This window comes from Globicephala melas, chromosome 9 (genome assembly GCF_963455315.2).
Source record: "Globicephala melas chromosome 9, mGloMel1.2, whole genome shotgun sequence".
Taxonomy (NCBI): Eukaryota; Metazoa; Chordata; class Mammalia; order Artiodactyla; family Delphinidae; genus Globicephala; species Globicephala melas.
The window spans coordinates 13,602,456-13,629,110 of NC_083322.1; the positions used below are offsets into that span (position 1 = coordinate 13,602,456).

General features: G+C 38.7%; 1 protein-coding gene across 2 annotated transcripts in view; it reads left to right on the forward strand.

Annotated features, from left to right (window-relative positions):
• The window catches only part of KDM7A (lysine demethylase 7A), a 123,003-nt gene extending 98,720 nt beyond the window's left edge, over positions 1 to 24,283 (forward strand). For both annotated transcript variants that reach the window (XM_060305236.1, XM_030853989.2), the window contains 11 exons: positions 1,429 to 1,520; positions 3,802 to 3,891; positions 10,296 to 10,505; positions 12,055 to 12,179; positions 12,389 to 12,543; positions 13,806 to 13,903; positions 14,392 to 14,540; positions 14,698 to 14,906; positions 16,229 to 16,314; positions 18,302 to 18,575; positions 19,237 to 24,283. In XM_060305236.1, the coding sequence (XP_060161219.1) occupies positions 1,429 to 1,520; positions 3,802 to 3,891; positions 10,296 to 10,505; positions 12,055 to 12,179; positions 12,389 to 12,543; positions 13,806 to 13,903; positions 14,392 to 14,540; positions 14,698 to 14,906; positions 16,229 to 16,314; positions 18,302 to 18,575; positions 19,237 to 19,331 (1,583 nt within the window). In that variant the 3' untranslated portion in view covers positions 19,332 to 24,283. The remainder of the gene's footprint in view (positions 1 to 1,428; positions 1,521 to 3,801; positions 3,892 to 10,295; positions 10,506 to 12,054; positions 12,180 to 12,388; positions 12,544 to 13,805; positions 13,904 to 14,391; positions 14,541 to 14,697; positions 14,907 to 16,228; positions 16,315 to 18,301; positions 18,576 to 19,236) is intronic.
• The last annotated feature ends 2,372 nt before the right edge of the window (positions 24,284 to 26,655 follow it).

The window sequence follows — 26,655 nt, forward strand, 5'->3', positions numbered from 1 at the left end:
GAAAATTCAGAGCACTTTTTCCATCTTTCTCTTCTCACTAACACATACACGTACACACACACACACACACACACACACACACACACACACACACACACTGACATACATACACACCTGGGGTAATGCTTTTTCCTTAATGTCTAAGAGGGGCTCATCAGTCGACTTTTTAGAACAAATTAAAAATTTATCTAAAAGACAAACTCTTGCTGTTCCCCTTGTAGCCACAAGCAGCAAATTGTTCAGTCTTAAAATAACGATTTAACCTTTGTTTTAGACCATTGAGAGTTCAGAAATATTGAGGTCTCACTGAAAACATGAACCTATACATTAAAAACCTAAAAAAAAAACCCGATTACTGTAAAAGGATATTTGTAGGTGAGGTTTTAAAATGTTTCCATTTTGTCATCTATATCAGTACAGGCTACCTGGCAATATTAGTGAGTCAGTCCAGTCCCACTAAGGCTAGAGCCAGATGACCACTATACCAATTGCCATTGTCTTAGGATTCATCCTGGAAGCAGGAATGGTGGTCTTGTTACCCCGCATTATGTTGTTTTTTTATTCCTGACCCTTTAACTTTCTACTATGGCCTGTTATCTTCCAGCTCAGGCTGTTAATAAGGTTTATATGATGGGTTAAATAAGTGTGGATTATATGAAACTCTTAACTGTGTTTAGTGTTAGTAATAATAAAACAGTGAACCAATTTTGGCTTCATGTAAGTAAATTAAACACTGAGCAGAAGTGAGATCTTTTGCTTTTGTTTCACCTTACCTGAATTTAAGACCACATCTAATATATTTTGCATGAGTTTTAGATAATCAATTTGGTTTTAAAGCCCAAAAGAGACATTTGTATGTGTGTATGTGTATTTGCCTTTACAATAACGTAGTATGTCATGCCCATAGTCAGTTGTGTAGGTCACACACTGCATACACATACTCTCTCGTACAGTTGAAAGAACTGCACAGCTGTCACTCAGGTCAGCTCTACCCAAAGTAAGCAAAAACAGCCTTGCTGCTACCTTAGAGAGGCCCAGTTATTTTTCCCATTGCACCCTCCTCCTTCCCTTCAAGAGAGAACCACCATCCTGACTTTTGTGAAATCCTTTTCTTCAGTTTTATCACCGTGTCGCTCACTAAACTAGTTTAATTGTGTCCATTCTTAGACTTGTTGTGAGTAGATTCCTGCTGATCCTCTTGTGGCCTGTCGTTCACTCAGCCTTACGTGTGTGAGCTTTCTTTTAACTGGAGCATTTAGTACAAGTACATTTAATGTAATACTGTTTCTTTTTCTTTCTCACCTTTTCAACTGATTGTTTATTATTTCTCCATTAACTTGTTTGCTCTTTGGTGGTTACTCAAAACCTAAAGTTAATCCCTTTGTCGCAGAGCACTAACTCCTTTCCCCCTCAACTTCATTGCCACAGAACTGAGAGAAGATGGTTTCCAGCCTCAGACTTACCTAGTACAGGGAGTGAAAGCGCTGCATACTGCTTTAAAATTATGGATGAAAAAAGAAGTAAGTAGTTGTCTTTGGTGAATTAATTGTTAATTTTTACATGGCAAGGTCAGGAAAACAGAGTCCTTATGTTATTTTGGAGTAGTAGAAGGAATGGAAATCATGCTTTAAGTACAACCTGCATTTTATTGGACAGTATATACAAATGTGCTGGTTTATGTTTATATTTATGAGAATGAAGTACCTTGGTATTTCTTTTAACCTCAAAAAGAAAGTAAAGTTGAGTATATCTAGGATATTGACTAAGAAATGAACATGTAGATATAGAAGAATAATATATAACTTTGAGCTCACATAGTGTGCTAACCACTGTGCTTAGTTGTTATATCCATAAACTCATATACTCTTCAAAACAACTATATGAGGTTGGGGTACTCTTGGTATCCCCATTTTACATATGGGGAAGCTGAGGTTCAGAGCTTAAGAACTTTCCCAAGACAACTGGTGGAGCTAGGATTAAAGCTCAGTCTCTGCGTTTGCAAAGCCTATGCTGTTATGCCTCTGCTAGTCTTATGTAAGAACGAAGGAAAAGAGAGGTCAGGGTTCAAGCAGGAGACTTCCATTTTTCCCTAAAATGTGGTCTAGTTTGCATTTGAATCCCACCACCTCTAAGAGGTCATCCCAGGTCTCCATTTGGAAGCAGTATGTCCTTTCCTTATGCGTCCGTAGCATATCTCTTGTCCAGTGGGCTTAAAACTAATGTCCATAAAGTAATGTGTCCATGTCCTCTTGTCTAAGTTTATAAGCTCTTGAAAAACAGGGACTTTCTAATCTTCATTTCCTTCCTGGAACTTTACATACAATGTTTTAATAAATGATAAATAGTTGAGCTGATGAAAATACATTCCCATGCTAATTTCTCAAATGTCTACCTGAAATAAAAATCCCCCTCTTAAAAGATATTGGGAGACAGTAATTAATAGGTTACCCTCCCAATAATTTTATGCTCCCTTTCACGTTATTATCATTGCTGCATATCCATTAAGAGTAAGGGCACTGTGGAAGCATTCAGGAAAATAAAAATCATGTCTTCCAATGTCAAAGATGTCATCATCTAAATGACAAGTAAAGGCATAAACAGATTACAAAAGTATATAGTATATAAAAAGATAAAAACAAAATAAAGGGTATGTTGCAAAAACCATGTCATTCTTTTCCTTCTGAAGGCTGTAGACAAGTTGTTCTCAAACTTGTCTGTTTATCAAAATTGCCTTTAGAGTTTTTTAAAAATAAACTCCCTGCTTCTTTCCTGAGAGATTCTGATTTAATTGATCTGGGATAGGATCTGAACCTCTGTTTTTAACAGACTTTGTAGGTGATTTTGATGCACAGTAAAACTCATCAAATAATACATACTGTTAATTCATTGCATTTGAAGTGCACTTTTAAAAGCATGATGTTTGCAGTTAACTGTCCACCTTGCTCTAAGATGAGAGGTAGCTTAGCATAGTGGCTTAGAGCGTGAACTCTGGAGTCAGAGGCTTGGATTCAAGCCTTAGCAATGCGGCTAATAAACCGCTAACCTGTGCTTGAGGCCCTCAACTGTAAAGTGAGAATCCTAATAGTATCTCTGTCAGAGTGTCGTTGAAAGGATTTATGAGTCAACACTCGTAAAGTACTCAACTGTATCTTGATGTCATTAGTTTGTTTTAACAAATTATGCTAAACCAAGGAGAGGATGTAAAGCAGAAGTAACAATTAGTACGTTAAGTGTGCCTAAAAGGTCAAAACTTTCTTAGATATACAGATTAATATTTGGAAATAGACATAATAAGTAATGACAGCAGTTTGCAGTTCAGTAGATATGGTAACTCACCAATTAATTCCTCTTTCCTGTGAATGGGATCTTTTCCCTATTTCGCTTTCAATGTGAAAAGAAAAAAACTTGGCGTATTAGATTTCTCATGAGAAACTAGGACTATTTTAGTGCCTGTGTTCCCCCTTACAGATCCTTACGTATTATGAATTAAATTTAGTTAGTTTCTCTACTAATTATAGCAGTAGTTAGAATTACAGTAGGCTTTGAGGTGTAGAGTCCATATAGAACAAAATTTACAGTAAGACAAGTCCATTTTTAACTCAAGGTAAGAGGATTTTATGAGTTAATAAGGATCTCCTTAGAAGATATGAAACCAACCACATGAGCTCTGAGACCTGACTTGTGGGTATTTGACCTTGTCTGTAAAATCTAGAGAACCTGAAAATTGATTTAGTAAATTAGTTTTTACATCTTAAAATGTAAGTAACTTTGGTTGTCTTATCTTTGCTAATCCAAATACAGCTTGTATCTGAACATGCCTTTGAAATTCCAGACAATGTTAGACCTGGACATCTTATTAAAGAACTTTCTAAAGTAATTCGAGCAATAGAGGTAAGAGTAGAAACTATCATCTAAATGCCTGGTTACTCTCTGCTTTGAGAAGCACTTGGATCTACCACCACACTACAAACATTGGAAAGCCCTGACACTCTTAGAAGAAATAGAATGCACTGTGTCTTGGAAGGAGTCTCAGGTTTTCAGGCTCCCAAAGTCCTACGGAGAAATCTGGAGTATTGTATCATAGTGAAGTAATAAGGAAGCAGTTACCGGGTTACTTCAGGTTCTTCATGTTACTCCAAAAATAAAAAAAAAATACAGCATAAACAAAACTTTCAGATCTCCTTCATTTCTGCAATGCAGAGATGAATACATGTTAAGAAATGAAAGAAAGAGAAAAGGTAAGATGAGTAAGAGCTGGGTGAAACTGAATTGGAAAGAGGGATGACACAAGTAAGGTGGGGCAAGGAGATCCACTTGAGTGAAAATATTACAGCAACTTGTTTAGGTAAATGCCCTTTGATAAAAGCCCATGAAGTCTTAGATTAGGTGTTTTAATTTATTAGTTAGAGCTATTCTAGGTATTAAAGAAAGGGGGTTTTAGTTAAAGGAATTCTTGAGGAAGGTGGTTCTGTTAGTATCCAGCTTGAACTGAAAGGAAATTAAGTGGAGGAGTGGCGGCTAATTGACACAGCTCAGATTAGGGCTGTGTTTGGGGGAATGAAAAGAGGTGTACGTCTAAGAAATATTAAAATGTTGGGTTTAATATCCTTGGATAGAGTATTTCATGTAATTCTCAATATGTTCAGATATGGTAGGAAATTATTTTCTGTTTTTGAAGAGCTGCATATAAATGGATTTTTAAAATCAAAAGTCACATATTTAATCTTGAATATATATGTAAATGGATACATATATAAATATCATATATAATAACAACCAAAACTAAGAATAAACTCAATAAGAAAGGTGTAGGTCTGTATGAAAAAACTATAAATCTTTACTAAGAGAAATAAAACTATAGTTGAATAAGTGGGAGTGTCATTTCTGAAATATGTCAATTCCAAATTAGTATCACAAATTGAAAATGGTAAAATATACTTGGAAGAATAATTGGACAAAAATAGTCAACAAAGTGTTTTTTTGTTGTTTTGGGGTTTTTGTTTTTTTAATTGGAGGGTAGGGAGTACAGAAGGAAGCAAAATGGCAGTAGAAAAATGTACAAAGAAAATATAAACGGGTATTTCACCAAAGAAGACATAGAAATGGCCAATCCAATAAAAAGATGAAAAATATTCTCAGTATGCGAAAAAGTATTCAAGTACATTTTGCCACATAATTTATGATTTCAAATGATCATTTATCAGATTGGCAAAGATAAAATTCTTTATTTTTATGCTGCTGGTTGGAAGTGTAAATAGTTCATGCTTTCTAACTGGCATATACCTTGACTTAGCATTATTTTAATAAAGTAAATAAGAGGAATCCAATTAAACTTTGTACATGACCATACCTGTTTACCACTATCACCTCTTGGAACCAAAATGATAGTAAAAGAATAAAAAGCAATATCCCCTGAAGACAAAGAGAATAATAGAGATGAAGACTCCAACAAAATTTTGGAAGCTGGAAAGCAAATGTTCAAGCGGTAACTGACTTAGCAGACCAGAGAGAGCTGAAACCTGTGTGGGCAATGGGAGAAGACCAGAGCAGATCTTATTTGTACAGTAAAACCTTCAAAAAGTTCAGCAATCAGGGAAACTAGGACCCTCTGAATATGAGAGTGGAGGTGGGGTTGAAAGCAGGATTGATTAAAGGTCTATTTAAGAAATAAATTGACCTCCGGATCCCTGCCTTAACACATGCAAAAAACTAGAGATTTAATTTTTTAGAGGTTGAACTTGAGACTGGACTTTGGCCACTGAACCCAGCTGAGGGAGATGGGTACTGTACTGAAAACAAGAGGATTAAGTGACAATCTACATAGTGAATGATTCTTCTTCCACGTGGCTCCCCAAAACACTGGCAGTCTGGTCTGTACCTCCCAGGCCAAGAAGAAGATCCGCTGATGTTGACAATTTGAAACCTTCAGATGGAACAACCCAGATTCCTATAGTGAAACCCATCAGTTGATAAAGCCCCACTCACACAGAGCTCCCAATTAGCTTTTTCCTTTTTACATACAGTGAAACGCACAGGTCATGAAAGTACAATTCGAGTTTTGACAAAAGTATATACCTGTGTAACCCTTACCCCAGTTGAGCTAAAAATCATCTGCATCACCCCAGAAGGTCATTTCTTGCCCCCTTCTATTCAGTCTTGGACTGTCATAGCTACTACCACTGTTTGGACCTGTCCTGCTTTATCATAGATTAATTTTGCCTATTTTTGAATTTCAGATAAAGGCAGTCATACAGATGTAGTGTTTTTGTGTCTGGCTTCTTTAAACATAAGGCTTTTGAGATTCATTCACGTTGCACGTGTCAGTAGTTCTTTTTCATTGCTGAGTAGTATTCGGTTAAATGAATATACCACAGTTTGTTTTCCATTCTTCTGTTGATGAATATTTGGGTTATATGCAGATTTGGCCATTATGAATAAAACTGTTATAAGCAACCTGTGTGTCTTGTGGTAGATATATGTTTTCATTTTTCTTGGATAAATACCTGGGAGTAGAGTTGTTAAGTCATAGGGTAAATGAATTTTTAACTTTATGAGAATCTGCCAGACAGTTTTCCAAAGTGTTTGTACCATTTTACACTCTCACCAGTAATGCATAGGAGTTGTAGTTGTTCCATATCCTTGCCAGTAAGTATTTGGTGTTTTCAGTCTTTTTAATTTTTGCTATTGCAGAGAATATGAAAATTGTTTCATTGTGGTGTTAGTTTACATTTTCCTGATGACTGATGATGTTGAACACCTTTTTGTGTGCATGGCTGTCTGTATATCTTCCCTTATGAAGTATCTGTTTGAAGTTTTTGCCCATTTAAAAAATTATGTTGTTTTTATTATTGATTTTTAGGAGTTTATTGTATATCCTGGACACAAGTTCTTTGTCCTTTGGCATGCATTCATTCATGTATGTACAGATGATATATATTATATATGAGATATATACATATATGTAATAGTAAATATTTACCCACAGCCTATGGCTTACCTTTTCATTGTCTTCATGGTGTCTTTTTTTTTTTTTTTTAACTTTTTTTCCCTTGAGATATAGTCCGTATGAAAAATGGTGTCTTTTTATGAGCAGAAATTTTTAATTTTGAAGGAGTCCAATTTATAAAATCTTTTTCTTTTATAAATAGAACCTTTTTGTGTGTCCTCTCTAAGAAATCTTTGCCCACTCAAGGTCTTGAAGATACTTTCTTTTTTTTCTAGAAGCTTTTACATTTAGGTAAATGGCCAATCTTGAAATTTTATACATAGCGTAAGGTAAATTAAGGCATTATTTTTCCCCATATTTTTATCTAGTTTTCTTAGCACCATTTCTTGAAACATAGCTTTTTAATGCTTCCCTTTGAAAATGCATAGAAAGCCAAGAAAATTTTTTAAGACAAAGACCAAAAATAAGGATAAAAAGGGGGAAAAAAAAGTATTCAGAAGAAACAATCAATAAGCAAATAAGTCTCTAGCCCAAAACCCAACCATAACTGATACCCTGAAGAGAGAAAAGAGTAAATAGTACCTCCATGAAAAAAGAACAGGAAGCTTTAACAAAGGAACATTCAAAGAAAAAAGGAAAGGAGCTCTTGGAAATTAGAAATAAAATAGAAACAAAATTTAGTAGAATGGTTGGAAGATAAAGTTGGAAAAATCTCTCCCAAAGTTTAAAAAAAAAAAAAAAAAGACAGAAATAGGACAGAAAAATCAGGTTGTTTTACACAATCACTGTCAAAATAATGTGAGTTCCAGAGAGAGATAACACAGAAAACAAGATTATCAGAAGAATAATCAAAGAAAATGTTTTAGAATTCAAGGACACACCTTCCCAAATTGAGAACTCTACAGAATGCCTGGTACAGTGAGTGAAAAAAGGCCTATTCAAAGGCACATTTGGTCACATTTTAGAATACATGTCATGAAGTATATCCTAAAAAGCATCAAAGAAGGAAGTATGGGTCATATACAAAGAAATGGGAATGAGAAGAATATCAGATTTCTCAACAGTAACATTACAGACTAGAAGGCAATAAAGCAGACTCTTTAACATTCTGGGATAGGAGGGATGCCAACCTACAGGTCTGCGTTCAGCCACGCTATAAGTCAACTATGATGGTAAAGATGTCAGAGAGGCAAGGTCTCCAACAGTTTACCTTCATGTTCCCTTTCTCAGGAGACTCTTAGAGGATGTTCTGGGAGAGAGTAAACCGAAAAAGGAGGAGCCCTGGAATTCATTCTTCCAGCAAATACTGAGTACCTACTATGTGCTGTGTCCCATCAGGAATCAAAGGCCCTGCCTGCATGGAGCTTAGTAGGAAGAGGCTGGCCGTAAATATTTTAATGACTCAGGAGTAAAGGAGTGCTCTGAAGAAAATAGAGGAGGGGAAAAGGGTAGGGAGTGACAGCCGGAGATGGGGGGGTGGGGATGGCAGCTTTATGTGGTAGAATGGGAGCAGGTCGGGAATGGCCTTTGGTATCATGTGCAGGCCCAGAGTGCAGCTAGTCCAGGATGGAGCAGGAGAATGAAAGCCTCCATATCAGTTGTTGATCTGAAATTCACATTTACCTGGGCATCCTGTGCTTTATCAGGCCTTCCTGTCTCCAAAGAAAAATATAAGGATTGATAAATTACTTAATGTGTTTGAGTGTTTGCATTCTTCTAGTGGGAATTTGGGTATCAATTAGTGATAAATACATAGGAAGCAAAACAGATGGAGATGAGGCAATTATAAACTCAAGGGAAAGTCAAAGGATGTAAAAGAAAGTAAAGGTAATAATAGTATGTTTCATGGCACTGGGTTGTAAATAATTTTCATTGAGTCCAATTTAAATACTGAAGGAAGAGAAAGTGTGTGTGCCTTTAGGAGAGGTGTGCAAAGATTAAGACTTTATCTTATATAGTAGGGATTCAATAATGTCTGAAGCTGAAAAACCAAGAAATAACAGTTTAAACATGTTCTTTAGACATTTGGAGGCAAATAACTGAAACAACAACAACAAAAAAAGCAGCTACAAGAGTTGGAAGGGCTGGGTATATATCCCAAAGAATTGAAAGCAGGGTGCACACACACGTTCATAGCAGCATTATTCACAGCATCGAAAACGTGGAAGCAACCCAGACGCCCATCATAGATGAATGGATGAACAAAATGTGTTATATACATACAGTGGAATATTATTCAGCATTACAAAAGAAGGAAATTCTGACACATGCTACAACATGGATGAACCTTGAAGTTACTGTGTTAAGTGAAATAAGCCAGTCACAAAGGGAGAAATATTGTGTGATCCCATTTACATGTAGTTCCTAGAGTAGTCAGATTCATAGAGAAAGTAGAATGGTAGTTGCCTGGGGCTGGGGCTAAGGAGGAGTGGAGTTATTATTATTATTATTTTTTTTTCTTTTTTGCGGTACGCGGGCCTCTCACTGTTGTGGCCTCACTGTTGTGGCCTCTCCCGCTGCGGAGCACAGGCTCAGCGGCCATGGCTCACAGGCCCAGCCGCTCCGCGGCATGTGGGATCTTCCCAGACCGGGGCACGAACCCGTGTCCCCTGCATTGGCAGGCGGACTCTCAACCACTGCGCCACCAGGGAAGCCCGGGAGCTATTATTTAAGAGTTTGAGAGGATTAAAAAGTTCTGGAGGTGGATAGTGGTGATGGTTAGACAACAATGTGAAATGCACCTAACGCCACTGAACTGTGGCATTTTACACCTTAAAATGGTAAATTACGTATACGTTACGTATAAATTACATATACATATATTATGTGGTACAGAATTCTGTGTATGTTACTACAATGCTTAAAAACTTGAAAGTTGTTACTTCTGGAGAAAGTGAATCAGATGGGGACGAGTAGACTGCGCTTTTCATGATATGCTTATAGAGTTTTAATTTTTAAAGCTACATAGAGATGTGTGACTTTGGTTTAAAAAGCATTTATTGATTTATGCAATTATGTGTGTGAAAGAATTTCATCCTAGGGAAGAACTGGAAGCAGCCTAAATAACTGCCATTACTATTAGGTCAATAAATGATGCCATATCTCTACAGTAGAATGCGGCACAGCCTCTAAAGTGACATTGAAAAGCAAGGAAATATGTTCACGGTATATCACGTGGGGGAGAGAAGGGGAAAAGGTCTCGGCAAAGCCGTTCAAGCTTTATCATTTGGTGTTTTTTGTTTATATGATTAAACTGAATGTGTTTTGTTTTCTAGAATATGTTTATGGCTGATGAGTCAGGTATGTTTGTGGCCTTGTCATAAAAATACCCTGAATTTCATTCTTAAAGGAGGAAAACGGCAAACCAGTTAAATCTCAGGGAATTCCTACTGTATGTCCAGTTTCACGATCCTCAAATGAAGCAGCTTCCCCATACCATTCCCGACGAAGGATGCGGAAACTTCGAGATCATAATGTCCGAACTCCTTCTAACCTAGACATCCTGGAGCTCCACACGAGGGAGGTGCTCAGAAGACTGGAGATGTGTCCCTGGGAAGAGGCAAGCTGCCGTTCCATGGTCACACGGGAGGCTTGGTCGTTTCTGAAAGGCCTTCAGAAGGACTGTAGAAAGAGAACAGTCCGGCCGTTCTTGTTGTCTGATCTTTGCTTAGTGCTGTAGGGGTCAGCAGCGCTTCTGCTCGTGACAGGGACATGCTTCAGTGTAGAAGTAGGACGAACAGATCTCATCTGTTTGCCGACATGTTTACTGAGTGCTTACCAAGTGCCGCGTGCTCTTCTAGGCTCTGGAGAAGATACCAGAGTGAGCATAACCTAAGTCCCTGCCCTGGTGTAGCTTCCATCCTAGCTCAAGTTGGAAGGATTGAAGTCAGAGGCAGATATTAAAATAATTTAATTTCAGATAACAAATGTTATGAAGAAAGAGAGCAGTAGAGCCAGAGAATAAAAGGGCTCAGGTGGCTGGCTGCTTTAGCTAAGGTGGTCAGAGAGCCTCTCAGGTGGGTGCATTTGAATGCCACTTACATAGCAGAAGAAGTCAGATGGATACACAGACTGGAGGAAGAGTATTGCAGGCAGAGGGAAGAGCAAGTGCAGAGGGCCTTTTCCTGGCCCAGCAGCAGCAGCATGGATAACTGTTAGGCTGGGAGTCTGTGAAACCCATGACTGCAGTTTGAGAAGTGATGGCCTAATGGACAAAGGGGAGAAGCAGTGGGGCAGTCATGAGCTCAACGTAGGGCCTTTGTAAAACATGCTAATGACGTGTGGTGAGGTCCATATCATCCATGATTTTACATCTTAAGTAGAGGATAATTTTAAATGAATAAGGTAGCAGTATCTCTTCATTAACATATTTAAAGCAGCTATATAGAAATGAGAACTTCCTTAAGTATTTTAAATTTTATATAATTATAGTTATACTGTTTTAAGCTTTTGTTGTTCTAAACCGCCTTAAACCCATAGCCCTCTAGGAGAAGATTTAGCTTATTATAAAAGGTTCTATTTATTATTAAAGAAAACTACTGCCACGAAAAGGAAGTATTCTTTATGTATTGAAAACCAGCTACTGTTGTGCCTTTATGTCGCCCGATGGCCTTTGTTCCCGGTGATAGCAGGGTGGTGACATGTAAATTGCTGGGAGTGCCTGGTGGGAAGACTAGAGATTAGGCCAAAGACAGGGTGACGGGAAAGGACCCAGCAGCTGGCACTTCTGCAGGGAGAAGCCAGGCAAAGAGAATTCAGACACGTGAAGGCAGGACTTCTCCAGCTCTTCAGGTTTTCAGCTCTCTGCAGAGTGAAATGTCCAAATTCACTTGATAGAGATTTCATATTCTGCGTTATAGAATGTGTTTTATAGTTAACTGGCCCTACAGAAGGGTGAACCGGGTTCATGCTTTGGTTTTAGGAACCATTTAGTTTTCGTGCCACACCACTGCAAACGCGCTAGCCTCGGAGGCCGCCCAGCGCTCTTCAGCGTGCAGGGCTTGGGGAGGGGGGGGTGGGGGAGGGGGTGGGTGGTATACAGTTCTTTACTTGTCAAGCTGGTATATTTGAGGGCGGAGGTTAAGTAAGTTCTGTTTTTATACTTCAAGGACATTTTGAGCTCTAAACTGAATGGAAAATTCAACAAACATCTCCAGCCATCTTCCACGGTACCTGAATGGAGAGCGAAAGATAATGATCTCCGGTTACTGCTGACAAATGGAAGGATAATTAAGTATGTGAAGTAGATCAAAGTATCCAACAGATTAGTTTTCAGTGGATTCCCTCTGTTCATTTAATCCCTGGTCCAGACCGTTGCACAGCTGCCTGAAATATGGGGAAAGTGTCTTAGTTCTCTATTTTCTCTGTAAATTAAGGAGGGGTACCATTTGGCTACATGGTTGCACTGTTTTCTGACTCGATTGTTTTTCCCACTGTATACAGGGATGAGAGACAACCCTTTACAGATCAGAGTCTTTATACAGCAGACAGTGAAAATGAAGAGGATAAGAGAAGGACAAAAAAGGCAAAAGTGAAGATGGAAGAGAGCTCAGGAATAGAGGGGGTGGAGAATGAAGCGTCTCAGAAACCACTTAACAGTATGTTTGTTTTAATGGTCATTTTAAAGGTCTGCTCGTTACCAATGTGCTAATAATGTGTAAAGTAACTTGCTAATTTTAAAGTGCTTAAATCAGTAGTAGGATTACAATTTCTGTGTCCCTGATACTCTTTTGAGAAGTCTGGAGCATTTCTGAGTCGTCTCCCCATCAGAGAAATGCCAGATGTGACCACCAAGTGAGGGGTGGCGTCCAGGGACGGTGGTATTAGTGACGAGGATGTCGCTGTCCAGTGACACCCTCACCTAGTAACAGTTTTTACAAGAGTCACATGAAGCTCATGCATCTTACGGGCCTCAACTCCAAATAATAAAGTTGCAAGTTTAATCCTATTTCTGAGATAATTTTAGCTAACATACATATGGTTTTCAGAATTAGGAGACATATATAACTGGCTGATCTGAAGCTATTAGCAGTCCGTGTATTGTTTTATTTGATTGCCTGTTGACAAGAAGGCCTCTACTTGGTTATTAATTGGTTATCATCAGTGTGATGAATAGTAACACCTCCTCCTCCTCGAGATCTTTCTTCTTTGAATGAAGTCTTCATTTTCTCAACATTTTTCAGGGCCTCCATATACCCTTCTATCTTAAAAAGGAGTTAAATATTTTAGTACTTGATAAGTAAATGTTCCAGGTGATTAACATTATTTAATCCATGTTGGATACCTCAGTCCTGCTAATTCTGGGTAAGTTTGGTATTGCTGTAGTTGCCGACTCTGCCTTTGTTCTCCTGCCGGCGGGGAGAGGCAGCTAATCAATGGAATTCATCCGACAGTTGTTGAGGAGTGCTACCGGCAAGAGAGAGGCAGGGCTGGAGCCTGCTTCAAGCTTGTTGGATTCACTGTCTACCTGAACGTGTCTTAGGCTTAGGAGAGTTTATTTTGTTTTGTTTTCTGTTGAGAGAAATAATGCACAACGGAAAGTGAAAAGCATCTTGCAAGCTAATTTTAGTGTTAGAGGTTTTTTTCTGGAAAGAAATATAAAACAGTCAACCCACCCATATAAGGATTATATCACCATATTCAACAAATACCCCAGATGTTTTAAGAATACACGTTAATCTGTATCTTGGTCAGTTAGGGAGATAGTCCATGGGGGAGGAATGGAATGAAGACAATGAGAGCAGTGAGAAAAGGACAGAGCAGGAGCGGGTGAGGCATCTCACAGAGCTGGACGGGCTTTGGGTGGCACTTTATTCAAATTCTAATGACTCTGTTTTTCTCTCACCATTTTCCTTCTCAGGGTTTTTAACAAGTGTGAAATCAGAACTCAGGAATCGATCATCAGAATATTCTGATATTTCTGATTCAGAAGACTCTGGACCTGATTGCACCGCACTGGTACGCCTGGAACCCTTAACTTAAAGTTATGTGACAAAAAGATGAACACCCACTTTCCTTTACCTAGGAGGAAAGTGAATGACAGCTTTCCCAAAGCCTGTCTCTCTGACCTTTGTGGCACAGGGCCTTCTCTGCAGTGGTAATTATACACACACGTCCCATCATGTGACTATTTACATCTGATCGACATAGCTTTTGTCTGATTTTGGAAAGGGTGGAGGGAGATACTCTTCTCATGTTTCTCGCATTTCTCTCATAGGTTATATTTCATTTTGCCTTAAAGAAAACCTGTACTATGTGGCTTTTTTTAACTAAGGAATTATGTTACTGTAGTTATTAGACATTTTCACTTTTTCATATGAAATACAGAAATAATTCCATGATAATTAAGATTCTCACTTTCCCTAGACGGATAAAGTGTTTCTGGTTAGTTTGTACAGACCTGTTCAGATTTCTTATATAGATTTGCCTCCATTTAATTACCTCAGAAAAATAATTTTACCACTGAAGAGTCTGAAAGTTCAGGTGATGAAAAGAAACAAGAAATTACATCAAACTTTAAGGAAGAATCTAATTTGATGAGGAGCTTCCTTCAAAAGAGCCAGAAGCCGTCTAGGAGCAAAATTCCAGTTAAAAGGTGGGCATGCTGATGATGGTAGTCTTATTATATTGTGATATAAATGATAGGAAAACGTTTGTTGCTTTGTTTTGTTTGGGGTTTTTGTTTTGTTTTAAATTTTACCAAAAATTTTATTAGAATTAAAAAGGTTCTTTTTTGCTGATCCACCCTTTAGGGAGTGTCCTACCTCGACGAGCACAGAGGAAGAAGCTATTCAGGGCATGCTGTCTATGGCAGGGTTGCACTATTCCACGTGTTTACAAAGGCAGATACAAAGCACAGACTGCGGTGGTGAAAGACACTCTCTCCAGGATCCCAGCAGCTGCCGCAGCAGTAGCCATGAGGTTAGGCAGCTGTTTCGCTGTGATAAGCCAGTGGAAAGTGGTAAGAAACATAAACTATAAGTCTCTGAAAAATAACGTATAAGCCCCACCTTAATAGCCCTGTCATCCTAGTTGAGGTTAGAGATTATGAATAAGAACTGTTTATTGCACATCTTTAGTTGGAAATGGTGTTAAGCCTATTGGCAAAAGAATACATAATGTTGACAAATGTAAGATGCAAGTATAAGAACTCAAAATGTAAATTAATGGATTAAGAGTTGTGTTCACTGGCTGTCACAAGACAGTATTGTTTCCCTTTTATAAGTGGGGTCAGAGTGGAGGGAATGTTTTGGTGTCTTAATTGACGTGCTAAGTTTGAACAGTCAACTCTTTTTCCTTTTGTGGAAGCAAGCTTTGAACTGTTACTGCTTGAGGATGTTCTCTCCTACTTGAAAAGGAAGCATTAGGAAAGAGACAAGACTCGGTGGCATTAGCCGTGATGCCACACAGTGTTTTCTTCTGTCTGCCTTTGGTGAAAAATTTTATTTCCCTAAAAATCTGAGGAGGATTGGGCAGAAGATGGTACCACATTAAAACTGAAGTCTGTTGTAGACATTGTGTTCATTCCCACCTAACTGTGTTAACTAAGTACCAGGAGCTTGACATTGATTTCACTTAATTCTCGAAACAACATTTTGGGTGTATGTAATGTAGCTTTAACAGGTAAAGGAAAAAAGACTTAGTGGACTTCACTTGCCCATACTTACATAGCTGTTCAGAAGTTGGAATTTGAACCCAGGACTAGACGGTTTGATCTCAAAATCTTTGCTTATTGTATAAGAGGAAACTGAGGTTTAAAGAGGTTAAGTAACTTGCCTTAAGATGCATGGATAATGGAAGAACTTAAATTCAAATCTGGGTTTGTCTGTCTTTCCACTATACCATTCTGTCTCCCTGTAATCTCTTTGTCCCTTGAAAAGAAAGCTTCTACAGAAACGCTGCCAAATTCAGGCAAACATATGCCTTTATTCTACATGGGAAAATATATTACTTTTAGAGAAAGTATTATTGCACTTGGTTTTACATCTACAGCAGATGGCCATAGAATTTGACCTAGGTCCTCCAGCATCTGGCACAAAATCCTGCCATAGAAAGACAGTCATTGGGAGAATTGAAAGAATTAACGTGTTAGATTGAGAGCCGGTGACTGTTTTGTTTTTGAGAGGGAAAAGAGTGTGGTGAAAGTATAGGAATAAAGAGTTAGTCTATTCATTTCAAAATAAAATGTCAATATAAATTTACTTTCAATTTTAAGTAGCAGGCTAACTTTGTTCTTTATGATCCAGTTTGTGCGAAGATCATTTAATGAAAGCTTCTCTTTAGGGTATCACGTCAAGACTGAAGATCAAGACTTGAGGAGTTCTTCCTGGATTAAACAATTTGATACAACTTCCAGATTTAATCGTCAGGTATATTCAAGGTTTGAAGCGTTCAAATAGATTGTCATTGGCTCCGTTTTGGCTTTCTTTTTTTAAGCTGCAACCAGTAATCAACCACTAGACCTGGAGAGCTTAAAAATGACCATTAAACGCACATTTGAACTGCTCTCCATTTTTAGGGATTCTGATATAATGACTGATGAAAGGCTTATGGATAGAATGTGATCTGGAAAAGAACAGTTTACTTAAGAAAACAGTTAAAAACTCCTGGCTGCCAACACCTTTAGGGTATGTCTGGCTAGAATGAAACATGAAAGGAAAAAAAAAGTACCACAAGGATCCTTTTAGTTTCTGACGTTGTTTGTCAGATTTTTTTTTTTAATGTTATTTTATTTATTTTTGGCTGTGTCGGGTCTTAGTTGCGGCGCACGGGATCTTTGTTGAGGCGCGCAGCTTCTCTCTATTTGTGGCGTGTGGGTTTTCTCTCTCTAGTTGTGGCGCGCAGACTCCAGGGCACGTGGGCTCTGTAGTTGTGGCACACAGGCTTAGTTACCCCATGGCCTGTGGGATCTTAGTGCCCTGACCAGGGATCGAACCCACGTCCCCTGCATTGTAAGGCGGGTTCTTTACCACTGGACCACCAGGGAAGTCCCTGTCAGATATTTTCAGATACTAAATTTCTTTGAGAATTTGATGACAGTTACGGATTCTCCTTCCAGAAAAATGTCCATCATAAATATGACTTGTGCTTACATTTTCTCATGGTCTGTGCCCACCCTCACCCCAGACCATTCGTTGACTCCAGATTAAGAGTCCCTGCTCTAAGAGAAGGCACTTGATGTTTTAGGATCCTGGTGTATGAATGCTTATACCAAACAAAACGAACCCAAAATACCTTTTAAAAAAACCAAAACTTTACCAGTAGCACCATACAAGGAAAGCAGTATGACCTTTTGCTGCAGACCTTGGAAAATGACAGCCGAAGAAAGAATCAAAATTCTCATGTGTCAGAGTGGAGTCCTCAAGCCTCCCCAACCCCAAGCATTCTCTGAGTAGCAGAAATATGGGTAGTTTTTATGTTCTTCGTTTGGCTTATCTATATTTTCTAAATACTTATCAATTACAGTTATAGTAAGAAAAAGAACCGAGTTATTTTTTCAAGGCAAGTACAAGTTCTCTTCAGGGAAGGATATGCTCCAGGGTCAAAGGTCAGCTAAGAAATCCCTGACCTATTAAGAATTCACTTATTCAGTGTATGATTTTATAGTGCCTCACTGGTTATAAAATTTATAACTCATTAGCATTATAGGATTTAGTATTAAAAGTAAGCTATTATTTAAATCTAATGGTTGTTTTTATAATCGTCTGAAAATAAAGAAGTAGGGGCAGATGATTAGCAAGATCGCCTTAGAGAAGATTGAATTTCTATTGACTGTAATCTAGTGAGGTATTAGAAAGGTATGTCAAATTGAACAGCTGTTTCTTCATGCTCAACAGTATTTGTGAGACTATTTTAAAGCAAGTCTGTGTTGAATGCTGTTTTTAAAACTTACTTGACTGTTACAGAATCAGAAATTCATTTTAATACACACACACACACACACACTTAAAACTAGCTTCGTGAGACATCACATCTGCAGCATGCTCTTTTCGAGTTTACCTTTCCTTCTCTTTTTAATTCTGGTCAGGACCCTCTCTGTTTTGATTTCAAGACCCACCAGTCATCTGTCTATCTATCTATCTATCTATCTGTCTATCTGTCTGTCTATCTATGTTTTCTTCTCGACTTAAATTATGAGGCATCTTCAAGACTTGAATCCTTCAGCAATTCTAGGTTTTGGAATGAGATGGCCCTCAGGAGGGGTGGTTTTCTGAGGCTACTACATGTTAAGAAAACCCAAGTTCAGTAATCTATTTCTTCTCTCCCTTGAATTGTTAGTGCATAGAGAGGTTAAATACCGTACTTACCTTAAAGGAACCCTAAAAATTCGACCTTATTTCCTTCCTTCTTTTTTAGGATCTAAGTAGAGGCCAGAAATGCATCAGAAAGGAAGTTTCATCAGAAATCAGTCAGAAGGTACAAAGTAGGAATTCTGTGGACAGCAGTGGCTCAAGCCCTCAGAATGGAAAGTATATGCAGAGTTCAAGCTTGATGTCAGGGGCATGCCAGATAAGTAATGGCAGTGTAAGCCCAGAAAGGCCTGTTGGTGAAACTTCCTTTTCAGTGCCCCTTCACCCCACCAAGAGACCTGCATCAAATCCACCCCCTATCAGCAACCAGGCAACAAAAGGTAACTGCTGCATGCGTGCGGGTTAAGTCCATTTCTGACTGTGTATGTTGGTGACAGTAGCAGTTTAGATAGACATCGTCTGTACCCTCACGTTGCTCACAGCCCGCTGCGTCACAGACAGCGCAGCGATAGCAGCAGCGTGCACGGGTTCCCATGGGGACAGAGAAGCAGGACACCTCAGTCAACCCCGAGGAGCAGGAGGGGCTTCCTGGAGGGGGAGGTAGGTCCTGGAGAGGCTGACAGTGGGTTAGCCATGCTGAGGTGGGGGAAGGGACAGGGTAGACAGCACCGAAGGCAGAGGAGACAGTGTGACCCACAGGACAACGGGGAGAAACGGCACGGGGTTATGTATGAAACTGCCCTCAGTTTCATTGCTGAAGCACAGTTTGAGGCAGGATCGGGTAAGAGCTCGTGCTGAAGAGATAGGCAGGGATCAGAGCGTGGGAGGTCTCCCAAGTCTTAGCGAAGGAGGTTGGCCCTTCCCTCTCACATGATGAGGTGGAAGAGTTTTAAGCAGTGGAATTCCAGAAGTGTAACCCTGCTCATTCAAAACACCGAAAAGCCTTTGCCTACCATGTCGCCCTCGTTTAAATCTTCCCGGTGCTGTCACCTATAATTTTCATTGTTATTTATGCTGTTGTTGGTGTTCTGTATGTTATAGGTAAACGTCCAAAAAAAGGAATGGCAACAGCCAAACAACGTCTTGGGAAGATCCTTAAATTGAACAGAAATGGCCACGCACGTTTCTTTGTGTGACGGAGCTGCGGTTGTGGTCACTCTTCCTTTCGGAGACCGGTCTCGGGGTACGGGAGCCTGGAGCTTCCGCGCGCCCCCGCTGAAGCAGTTTGCATGTACCGTAGGGAACACTGCCTGAAGAACAAAATGAACCTGATGCTGCATTTTCACTGTGCCACACCCACTCAGCAATAACCATTTTGGACCTGGTGGGGAGAGGAAGAAGGAGGGTAGAACCTTAAAAAGAGACCTTGAACTGGAAAGGGTCTCTTGTCAGGGCTTGAATTTCATTTTGTTGTTGGTAGTGTTTTGATTTGTTTTCTGTGGTAGGGTAAAGAATTATCAATAATTTATTTAACAGATTTTTTTTTAAAGTTAACAGCTTTTAAATTCTTTCTTTTTTAAAGCTATTTATTTGGAAGATTTCTGGAGAAATATCTCACTAATTTAGATTTAAGAATGTGAAGGTTTTTAAATTATTTTTGATAGTGTGTGTGTTACATGTGGGGAAGAGCCACGGTAACAGTAACTAGTCTGGACTCTTAAATTTGCTATTCAGGTTAAAGTCTTAAACAGGGATTTGATGCATTAATTATTTTAAATTAAGATGTATATGAAAATCATTTTATTTTATATAATTCATGTGTTTTTTATAAGCTATTAGCTTCGCTTTTGCTAACATCCAAGGTGCATACTGTTATCCAGGTCGATTACCTATATCCCACCTTCCCTCTGCACTCCCCATCATTTCATAACGACACAAGACTCTTCTCTTTGCAGGGAAATACTTTCATAGCCAATGTGTAAGAACTACATAGAAGACCCCACATGTCTCATTTCATTTGACATTGCAGTTTTCTTCTAAATAGAAAAATAGGCTTCTTGCATTTTCATTTTTTGCTGATGATATCTGGGTCCCAAAGAGTACAGCTTTAATATCTTTTTCCTACTTGTGGGAAAAGTATTATAAGTTTGGTTAAATTGTCATGTTTGTAGTTTTTCAAATACATTTGTAACTACAGAGGGCCTTCTTCATACTACTGGTATTGGAGGGCAGGACCAACACCTGCCACAGAGGTTATATTTTATGACGCTTTTATTCTGTATACCTAATTTGTTGGAAAATATGAAATATGGTTTGACTTAGAATATTCAAATCTGCATAATAAGCCGTAATATAATAAGACTATACTATATTAAGTTGTATAGAAGCAAGCATGTTGGAGTAGATGATTTGGGGGTGTGTGTGTGTGTGTGTGTGTGTGTGTGTTTAGTTTTTTATTTCTTAACCTTCTAAAGAATTATTTAAGATACGGATTTGGAGTAAAATGGGTGCTTTTTGCAGTTTCTTCCATCTATCCTAACTTAACCAGTGCATAGTGAGGTTAAGTATCTGGTTGAGCTTTAAGGAATCATTTCTCTCCTTTGTGCACAACTTTTACTAAGTGCCAGTTTTCAGTTGCTTGCAATAGCTTATGTTTTCCTTTTCCTCCCCCCATGACATAAAAACAAGTGATTTCTGCGGGGGGGTGGTGGGGTGGGGCGGTGGAGATATTCCCAGTTCTGACAATAGAGCATTTTACAAGTTCCTACAAAGAAAATATAGGCAAATTGGATAAAATTTATTTTTATGGAGAAGAAATACGGCCATATTATGGGTTTGTCTTTTTTTTTTTTTTTACTCAGCAAGGTAGCAGGACTTTCCCTTCTGTATTAAGTATCACTTGAAGAGCTAAGAAAAAAAAAAGTCTATACCATTATCTTTCATGGTCACATTCAAATGTGTATTTTCAAAGAGAAATATTTCTTACTCTGCCTTCGTTCCAATATTTCATGGAATATATATGAAATATCTTACAAATGAGCCTTTTTGGTCCAAGTGACTGGACCACTGTCTGGGTCTTATCTGGGTGTCAGGGAGAAGAATTTTTATGGGAGTACTAAATGTCTATAATAGGCCTACTTAAACTCTGTACTCTATGCCAAAACTAGGCAGAGATAGGTACAGTCAGTCATTTGTTGGTCATCAGAGCTCAAGACGTCAAAAATGTGGGTCTGCCTGTTTCTCCCACCTTCCCCACACAATATATTACTGTGATGTTTTAGTTTTCTGTAGACACCATTTTAGTGTTAAAATACACATGTTTTGGTGTTAGTTTAAGCATTGAGAATTATAATTTCTTTTTCCAGCTACATTATGATTTGGGTTCTTTTGTTGCCTTTACATTTTTCACAGCTCTAAGTATTTTTAATTACCTTTTTTTTTCTTAGCTATAAAAATGAAAATAAATAATTTATTTTTATGAATTAAAATTGTAGCCAGTATCTGCCCTGTGTACTTAGGCTGGTAAATACTAATTTTAAGTAGCCAGTATGTTGAACTTTTAAGTGAAGGAACTGTGGATTCATTTTTGGCAGTGTTAGCCCATTAACTGGCTAAGTTCAAAAAACTTTCAGTAACATGAAATAACCACTAAAACAGAATACATGTAATCTTTTTGTGTATTGGTAAAAATCCAGCCACTGATCCAGTGACTTCCTTGTCAAACCTCTTGTAAAATCACTGGCTGTGATGCATCCCTTTATCTTGTGGAAATGACAGAACTTTGAAGTAACAGCATCTGGACTCGACTGCAATAGACAGCCTTTCTCTCAGTCTCATTTATTATGTGTTGTATAGACCCTGCAACCTAGGAAGACACCAGTGGTGGCATTTAGCTAGTTATAAGCAAATACAAATTATGTCAAACACTTACGATTTAACATATGCAATTTTAAGTGTGGTAGTAGGTAATCATTTTCCTGTATTGATTCAAATAAGTGACTTCTGTTAACCTGGGATCCCCTGTACTGTAATTCATAACGTCACATAATATTATGCTCTCCAGTATTGATTAACGGTGTAAACTGTACAAAGCTGGCAGTTTATAATAGTTCAATACCTAGAAATACTTTGAACTTCATAAGTATCAGTTAATTTTTAAAGCATACAGAATTGAAAATTCTGACCGAAACCATCTTATAAACTCAGAAAAGAAGCCCATCTTTGTCACTACTTAGCACTGAATACTGCTTTATTTTTTTTGCTCTATTTTTTAATAATCCTAGTTATTGCCTTTTTAATGAACTCTACTGTATTTATTCATATGAGATCAGCAGGTATTTATCAGACATCTACTATGTGCCCAGCACTACTTAGTACTGTGGGGGGCATATAAAGTTGAAGCTGTATTGTTTGCTCTTGAAGGTATCTTCTCCAGGAAATAAGCAGTATTATTTTCACTTCTAAGCAAACTTAAGCAAGAGGGCCCATTCATAAAACAAAACTTTATTAGTTTTAACAGAGATACACTATACAACTGTAGAGGTAGAAGTAAAAAAAAGTTTTTTTATATTTTCAAAATTTGAAAAACATTTCAAAAGTTAATAATTAAATGTTTGTAATCATAGGGGCATGTTATAGCATGAAAGGGAGCAGAAGACCTCGGTGTTTGTCCAAGTTCTGCCCTTTATGTTTCAGCTCTGTGACCTTGAAGAAGTCATTTATTCTTTCTGAGTCTTAGTTTTTGCATTTGTAAATTTGGATCAAAATGCAGTTAAGAAAAACACAGAAAAGCATTCCTTAATCTATTAACACTTCATATTTGCAGAGGATTTATCATTACTTAAGTTACAGCTGACAACAAATGCACATTTATATGCTTTTTTTTTTTTTTTTTTTAGCGGTACGCGGGCCTCTAACTCTTGTGGCCTCTCCCGTTGCGGAGCACAGGCTCCGGACGCGCAGGCTCAGCGGCCATGGCTCACGGGCCCAGCCGCTCCGCGGCATGTGGGATCCTCCCAGACCGGGGCACGAGCCCATGTTCCCTGCATCAGCAGGCGGACTCTCAACCACTGCGCCACCAGGGAAGCCCTATATGCATTTTTAAATGAAAACTGCTGTTACTCATAAAATTTGCTTCATATCAAATATATGCCCAGAGCTTGCTACCTAAAAAATCTGAAGAATCTCTAACAAGATGCTGAATTAAAGTCAAAATCAGTGCATGAAGTGAAAGAAAAAGGGATGAGATACTTTATGGATAAGAGTGAGAATGTTTATCCTCAAGTAATCATTAAGATGATTTAAAGTAATTAAAAGATAATTTTAGGTTTTTCTCAAAGAGTACTGCTTCATAGATTCTGCACACTCTTCAGGGCACTAGCATAAGGTAAAATAAGTCATGGAATGAAAATGATTTAACAACCATCCATGGTACTAGAGCAGGAAAATAAGATGGTAGATAGATGGGGATCAGCAAAGACAGCTCTGAGTTGGCCAACCATGGCTCGTTGGGTAGAGAGAGAAACAAACCACTGTAGTGTAGGGAGACTCGGCCGGATTCTGCTTTTTTCAAGAAATGCTCTTTATAGTGATTAGTCAACTCCCCAAAGAGCTGATGAATAATTGTATGGCCCAGTATACTACTGCCAGAAGTAGCTATTGCAGTATGTAAGCATTTTTGATTTCATATTAAGAGATGAGGGTTTTATATAAATTTGAAATTTTTTCAAAAGTTCGTTTTTCACGTTAATTATTAAGCTAATTGCTTCCTCCAAAAAGAGAAGTTAAAGATCACCAGTCATTTTCAGATGCCGTAGACCTTCATCTAAAGCAGTTTTGAGAAGGTTGAACATCAGATCTTTAGCTTAAGAAGAGAGACAAATGAAACCCAGCGAGGGCAGTGACTCTCCTGGGGTCACAGTGGATCCCAAACCTCTGGTACTTTGCTTCCTACAGCAGCCCCTGTTCTGTGACACTGTGAGGCCTCTGCTCATCCTGTGGCGGGTGATGTTGATACACTTTCTAGAAGCCAGGTGGAAAGAAAGGGGAAGAAGTCACATACTACTCACTACATTGCTGTTGAACGTAATGTAATTTTAATAATGGAGCCTTACTAAAAGCCCTTCCGTTATTTTTGCTTTTTTTTTTTCAGTGAACGTCATGCCGTAAGTCAAATATTTGCTATCCCTTACATAAAAATTCTTTAAGTTAAGGATGTTAAGAAGCAAATGCCTGTTTTCAAAGCAATTAGCTTATTGTGACTGTGGTTTTATTCTGTTATGGTGGGGTTTTTTCCCCTTTAATGGGTGTGGGAAAATAATACTCATTAAGCTGCATTCTACCCCTTAGAGTCTCCCTCTCACCCTTCCTGTCCTTCCTAGTGTCCTGAAGCTTTGTCTTAACAAGCGCAACATTACATTTTCTTTGTTAAAGCCTTTTTGAAACTGTATTCAGTGATTCTTCCAACAAGTTTATCTGCTCTGCACTATTTCACTAATAAACCCTGGCTACCACGTAGCCCCTGACCTCCAAGTAGCTTACCTATGCAAGACCTGTGACATCCTGAATTCACTTTTCTTTATTTCAGAAAGCACCCCTAAATGGAACTTAATCAAAGATAAACCTTGTCTCCACCCAGTTTTATTTTGGCCATTTCCTATTCAAAATGTCAGCTATTTTCCCCCAAGATTTTTCACCAAAACAGTGATCATAAGTGCTGGAATATATACTATTTTGCAGGAATAAAATAACCCAGAAATACTCTTATATTTCTTTGGTGGATTTTGGTTGGTAACTGTTACCAGCAGGAGGTGTAATGTATAATGAGGAGTTGATTCCTTGCCTAGAATCATTTCTTCCCTCTAAGAGTCATAGGATTCACCTTTTATTTTTACAAAGCATACATGTAACTTCCACGTTATAGTCAGGGACCTGAGGTGTAACTTGCTAAGTGAACCCCAAGGTTATTTTATCTTGCAAAAGAAACCTAAACCAAACTAAGGGCCTTACATTTATGGTTTAGACTGAATCAAAAGCTGTAACCTCAGTTTTTCCGAAAACAGCTTCTGACTGCAAAGCAAGTCATGCAGTTGTTAGGTATGAAATAGCACTGATCAGGAAATGCACATGCGTCTGGGCAGACTGCATTTCCTTCCGAAAAGACTTTTCTACTTTTAATATAAATTAAGCCATAACAGTTTCATGCTGTGGAAAGAGGGTGAAAAGGTTCATTTTAATGAGATTATATGATATGAACTTTCACATTTACTGTGAAATGTCGAACTTTGCCAGTGCTTCAGCAGGTTTGTTTGATTTTGGGGGGGGTGGGGGGAGGGTAAAGGGTGGTGACAGGGAGGGGTAGTATTGGTTTTAGGGGGTTTAAATCTGTGAAATTTGAAAAGGGACAGTTGTTGGCTATGGTATTTACTAGTTTTGTAGTAATGTTTTGCTAGCCTGACTGACTTTCCTGAGCTGATTTTCATGCCCATGGTCCCAGGTGACTGTTAGCCTTTCTCGTTCGGGGTGTCTGCAGAGTAGTGTCTTGTTGTGTGTATAGGCGGTCAGTGTGTGTGCACATGTGTGTCCTTTGAATAGAGAAGCACACTGTGTGACGACAGAGTGAAGTGTGGCTGGGAAGTGGGATGCTGAAGCTTTAAGAGCATTTTTTTCGATTCATAACAGTATTTCCCATCTTTTGCCTGCAGGCAGGGAAAGTGTACAGTATTTATTTTGTTTCTGTTCTAAATTTGTAAGTTTTTAAGTAGCTTACATTGGTTATTATAGGGGAGGACAAGTGACTTGTTTAAAGTTGTATTTGGTATTCCTACTTTCCAATTTCTGTACTTTAAAATATTGAAATTAAAATTGGTATTAATTCTGTTCTGATTTTTTTTTTAGCACTCGGTGTATTTTTTGCTTATTTTGTTTGAAAGCATAAATGTTGAAAGTTATATAAAATGTGTCTTTGAAAGAAAAAAATCTGAATTCTATATCCAGCTCTGTCTTTCTGTTCCCTTTTTCTGCTTATTGAGTCTTGGGAGAATTATTTAAGAATGTGAAAAACTGTGTCAAACTTATGCTCCTTACGAGTTCTGAAGGTTTCAACGTAAAAAGTAATGCGTCTTATTGCTTTATGGGATGCGCTGCTGGGGAAGCAGTTGCTGAAACAGAGGAACACAGAGGGGTGACTGGGGAGAAAAGGCTGCTCTGTGGCCACGGGTGCGGGTGCTTCCCGACGGTCACTTAAGAGCCCTCGTTGTCCCCAGCCTGGGCCCCCCCCGCAGACGTTTCCTGAGCACCTGCAGAGTCCCGGGCCCAGCTCTAGTGCCAGAGCTACAGGGTGAACAAACAGCCCCAGTTCTCAGGGAGCTTCTGTGGCTGTGAAAGGCGAGGGAGAGCGAGGCGCCCTGGGCCTGGCTGCCTCGTGCAGGTGAGGGCGGAAGTGCAAGTTTACCGAGGAGGACCAGGGGCCTTCTGGACACGGTGCTCTGGGGGCTCCCAGCTCCGGGCCTGGGGGGATCT